At 51.4% G+C, this 5,378-nt stretch overlaps 1 protein-coding gene across 3 annotated transcripts in view; it reads right to left on the reverse strand.

The window, feature by feature from the left end:
• Mest overlaps window positions 1–5,378 on the reverse strand; it is an 18,465-nt gene that overhangs the window by 12,385 nt on the left and 702 nt on the right. The window contains exon 1 of one of the 3 annotated variants that reach the window (XM_008846333.3): window positions 419–724. The exons of the other annotated variants lie outside the window; for them this stretch is intronic. Coding sequence (XP_008844555.1) covers window positions 419–444 — 26 coding nt within the window. The 5' untranslated portion in view covers window positions 445–724. Of the gene's footprint in view, window positions 1–418; window positions 725–5,378 lie in introns of those variants that run through there. 3 annotated transcript variants of the gene reach the window in all.

Raw genomic sequence — 5,378 nt, forward strand, 5'->3', positions numbered from 1 at the left:
AACGCACCAGGGCGTTACCGGGGCATACAAACCCTAAACTGCGCCACCACCACCAAGAGATTTAAAATCCTAAATCACGCATGCCACGGCGAAGACCCAGGCTAAAAACCCTCATCTGCATCGGGGTAATACAGGGGTCTAGAGATCCTTGCTCACACGGGGGTAAGGCTGTGGTCTAAAATTCCCAAATCTCACAGGCGGCGGGACCCAGGGTTTAAAAGAAAAGCCTCCGAGGGTGACCCAGAGTCCGGACCAGTCTAAGGCGGGCAGGAGTGACACCTTGCCGAGGTGGCGGCACGGCGGGCCGGGAGAGGGTTTTGCTACAAGGCAGCTCTGGCCTCTGACCACCACAGTGGCGACCCAGGCTCGGAGCTGAGCTGGCCGGCCACACCCCCTCACAGCACCCGGCTGCACCCACCTGCGGAGGCGATCTCGGCGCACCATGGCCGCGTTATCCCATGCCGCTCGCCGCAGGGTTGCAGAGCACTGGGCGCGCCGCAGCGCCCGCAGCCGTACAGGGTCGGTGGTGGCAGCGGCACAGCCCACGGCCTGCACCCAGCGGTCCGCGGTGATAGAGGCGGCGGCAAGCGGCCACTTGGGCGTGCGCTGCGGCACTGCCGGTTCGGCAGGCGAGGCGCGGCTGCCGCAGAGGAGGCGCCTGAGCCGTGCCGCCTGCGGGGATGCCGAGAGGTGCTGGTGGCCGCGGCAGAGCAGAGCGAGTGGGTCCCGGCTTTTAGAGCCCATTGGCCCCGCCCCTGACCCGCCCACCGTGCCGCAGAGCCCCTCCTGTCCGCTCCCGCCGCAGAGCCCTCCCCACCGCCTGCCGCAGAGAAGGGGGGCTGCTCCTTTGGGCATCTTCAGGGTATCGGCCCCCAACACCCACCCTTTCCTGGCAGAACCCCAACCCTGAGCCCCAGATTCTGCTGCGGAAGCCTTCCCTAGACAGTTAAAGGCCTCAGGCAAAGACTGCACACCTCCAAGACTCCAACCCTCCTCTTGGACCTCGCTCAGGTCCCCAGGCCCAGGAGTGACCGCAGGGCTGGGGTGCTTACCATCCTCTTCTTCTCTATATCCCCAGTGTGTGTGTGTGTGTGTGTGTGTGTGTGTGTGTGTGTGTGTGTGTGTATGTGTGTGTGTGTGTGTACTGGGCCCTGTGAGTAACCGCAACCCCCCAAGCCCCTAAGCATGGCAACAATGAAGGGCACATCGAACGGCTAGGGAATGGACGAGTTCTGTGGGCCCTGCCCTGAGCTACCTGGGCATACTCATGGAAGGATTGCGACCACGCAAAGCAAAGTTACAGAAAGTCTGGGTTTGCTCACTCAGGCCACCGTGGTGCAACCTGGCACGTTTGCTCTGCAGCAGCGCGACGTGGTCGGCATGCCAGCAGTTAGCTGCAGCGTCCATCCTGCAAGGCACTGGTGCAGCCGTTCATCAGGGGCACAAGCCCCATTTGGGTTGTATATGCAACACAACCGCAAAGCAAGCACCCGAGGTGCAGGAAGCAAGCTAAGGATTTTTTTAATCCATAATCCTTTAAAAAGCACCCATCACACCTTTGAAATGCACAGCACATTGCGCGACTGCGTGTGTGTGTGTGTGTGTGTGTGTGTGTGTGTGTGTGTGTGTTGTTCGGGGCTGTAAATTAAAATTCTACTAACGGTGCACAGGCTACGAGCTAGCCAGGGACACTGCCAGTGCAGGCCAGTCCGGCGGGGGCGCTGCAGGCCTCTCTTGGAGCGCCTGGTTCTCCTCACTTCTGCGGCTCCAGCAGTACAGGCAAGCGTGAGTCTGCCAAAGGCCAGCAGCCGGTCAGCTGAACCTGTGGCCATCAGCCCTGCAGGCACCAAACCATGCTCCAGGAGCTCAGGGCCACCCAGCAGAGACTGGAGGTGCCATCACCTAAGAACGGGTCACCGGAACGGAACGAGTGTCCACACTCCAGGGTACACATCTACCGGGGGCGCATAAAAGGGGCATGAAACAAATGCTTGTGTAGAGTCTACGGTATGCAATGTCGGGGGCACGAGATTAAAGAGGGATGGCCCCTGCCCTGGAGAAAGACACTAGCCATCCCAAGAGAGAGAAGGGCGTTTAATAAATTTTCTTTGTGAGTTCGGATTTATTAACAGGTTGGCCCCTTTTTTTCCCAACTTTGTAAGGCCCTCAAAGTCCGAGCCCGCCACAGTGGGCCACAAAGCAGACCCCTAATAAATACCGCATGAATAAGTTCAAGAATTTGAGGGCGCACAGGGGAGGAAGTAATTAAGGGGAGGGAGGAACCGGTTGAACGGACCTTTACCAGAGACAAAGAACATTCCTGCCAGAGGGGACGGCTTTCCCAAAGCATCGGGGCTCCGGACCACCAAACCTTTGGTGAAAACGGTGTTTCCTTTGGGTACCAGCACCAACAGGAGAGAAAGACCCTGATGCTAGAAAGAGTTTATTTGGAATGTGTAATTTGTCCTAAAGATGAGAAGCTGCAGATGTGTTTAAAGCCTGTAGGACCTTAGGTGGGTACTTAACAAAATTTAAATCAGTCCCTTTCACAAGCAGAGGATTACCTATCCTAACTAGCCACCAAACCTCTTAAAGACTAAAGTACTTAGCAAAATTTGAAGCGGTGCTTTCTCTAGAGTAGAGGCATATTGAATTTAACAAGTGACGATGACAAAGCCTCCACATTTTATCTTTTCCCATATTCACTGCCAGCCCAATACACTTTGAGCCCAATACACAATTCTACACTTTGATTCTCCACCAGGCCAGAAGTACAAGCATCCAAGACGAAGGCAATTTTCTAATTCATGGACTGAATGACCCACAAAGGATCTCATTCGGAAGGCCACTGAACAGTCTACCCACGTGGAACAAGAGGGTAGCCTGTAGGGGTGGTGGGGGGAGAAATGGTTAAGCCTGGAGGGGGAGGGGAGGGTCAGGAAACGCTCTGAAACACAAAAGAAATTCCAAGTCCAAGCTGCTTGCCAGGAAGAAATTCTACTCTGGGTGGCTACAGAAGAAATTCTGCTCTGGGTGGCTAAGGATGACTTCGGTGGAAAAGGGTGCAACTTCGGTGGAAAGGGGTGCGATGAGAGTTGAAATGGCATGGAACTCAGAACTCGGTTAGGTAGAAAAAACATTTCCATTTGGAAAAACCTCTCACACAAAGGCAAGGATTCGGACAAACATGGAGCTCGCTTCCAAATCAGCTCAGCTAAAGCTCCGGGGAAATGCTTCTCAAAGTCCAAGGGAAAACGCTGGCCATAATGTCCCAGGAGCCAAAGACAGGGGATCTGCTAACAACAACGACTTGCTTATTTCCAGAGGGGAGCTTCTTCCACTCAAGAGGGAATCTGACCCAAGGTCCACAACCCTTGGTGCAGCTGAGAAAGCTGAAATTCTATAAATGCAAGTTGGCCTCCAGCTTGCTGCCAGCACCCCTCCAACTTCTTCCAAACAGGTACTGTCCTTTGCCTACACGGCATGTAGTCTAGCTCCCTTAGCCAGCAGCTTAGCACACACTCCATTTCAATTCTAACACGGGTTCATATCATACCAACACTTCAGATGCGTGCAAAACTTTGCGTTGAAACCTCTGAATTTAGCATCTCACATCAGCAGCGAGTGCTGGGAGGCCAGCGCACCGCTATCATGGCTTCAACCATAGTATTTTTCTAATCCCATTTTGAACACCAGGATATGACAAAATGCAGTTTATAAAGAGAACAGGATAGACCACCACTTTGAAAAGCTGTAATTACAGATTTGAAAAAAAACTAAAAAAGTACAGAATGGGACAAAGCCAATTGAACAATGGCACTTTGTTAAAGAGACTTAGGGCTTTATTTGATAAAAGGCTTTCAACAAGTCAGTGTGATATGACTAAAAAATAAGCTGTGTCTGACTTACGGAGATGCACCCAGAATAACCTAGTCCTGTGCCATTTCACTAGCCAGATCTCACCAATAGTATCTTATTCTGTTCTACAGAATAGATATTAAGAGCCATTTAGACAAATAGCAATGTGTTTGGAGACCAACTAAAATGTATGGTGAATCATGTTATTCAAGATAAAGCAGCCACCATAGTTGATGCTCCAACTATGAGTGTACATTTTCACCTAATGTGTCCCTGACATGGACTAGATGAGCGTGTCCTTTCATGAGGGGTGGGGGGGTTTGAAGCTAAAGCAGCTCAGAGAGCCATGTTCCCACATGAAGGGACTGGGGGGTTGAACACGGATGTCTGGCTCCAGAGCTGTCGTTCTTTCCACTGCCCCACACTGCCTCCCTGTTTGAAATAACTGGGCATGTTTAGTCAAAAGAAAAGGAGCCTTGTGGAGTAGTGGAAGAAACTTGTTAGCAGTCCTCAAATATTTGTGGAAGCGTGTTAGACATTTTATTCTGTGTGTCTCCAACCAGTGCAAACTGCACAGAAACAAATGGCGATTCAACATAAAGAATTTTCCAACAGTTCAAGCCATCTAGTGGGGTTGAGTGACTCATGACAAGCTCCCTGTCACTGGGGACTTGTCAACCCTGTGGCAGGTATGCAAACTTCTGGTATTTAACTCAATGAATGACCTTTAAAAATTTTTAACATCCAAGAGAAAGTAAGGTACAGGGAGGTACTGGCTTAGCCAAGGTGATCCCTCTGCCCAGGGGACAAATCTCAGTCTTCCCGTTAAGTGTGGTCCTCAGCCCTGGGCTGCTTTCTACTGAAGGCAGAACAAATTGAAGGAATAAAGCCATTCATTCATTCATTCATTCATTTTTGCTCTCTCTCAACCAAATTTATCCAATATAGTCCTAAATGATGTCCTCCTCTTCGGGCTCATTTTGGGATAAAAATCTCTGCAGCAAAGAGCTCTGAAAAAGTAGTAGAGGAGGGGAGCTACGAGGCTGCATAATCTTAACCAAGGAAGATGACCCAAAAGGACAGGCACCGTAGCTGTTTCTACACATTGCAGAATTACAGGGCACCCCTAAATGCTCCTTCCAGATCCTCCACATGACCCAACACCTACCATAATCCCGCACCCAGTATAACAGAACCCTGGTACCCCTGCCTCGCTAGGTTGAAGGATTCTAATTAACTAATAGCATCATGTCTTTCCACAGCTCTTTACCCTTTCACACACATTATTTCATTTGTTGCTTCCCCGCAGTCCTCTAAGGAACTTTCTGGCAAGCTGTGGCAGTCTCTTCCAGCTGCCTGAGAAAGACAGGATAGGACATGCAGCACTTCCTCTGTCGGTTTTTCCCCTTTCTTCTGTCTCCTACCGGAGGCTTTTCCTTCAGCCAGGATGAGGAAACCCAGAGCAGGTGTTTCAGGTTGCCCCCTTGCTCTAATCAGCTCACACCTTCCCAGCTGTCCTC

The sequence above is a fragment of the Nannospalax galili genome, unplaced genomic scaffold (assembly GCF_000622305.1).
Source record: "Nannospalax galili isolate Female #2095 unplaced genomic scaffold, S.galili_v1.0 scaffold660, whole genome shotgun sequence".
In the NCBI taxonomy this organism is placed as follows: Eukaryota; Metazoa; Chordata; class Mammalia; order Rodentia; family Spalacidae; genus Nannospalax; species Nannospalax galili.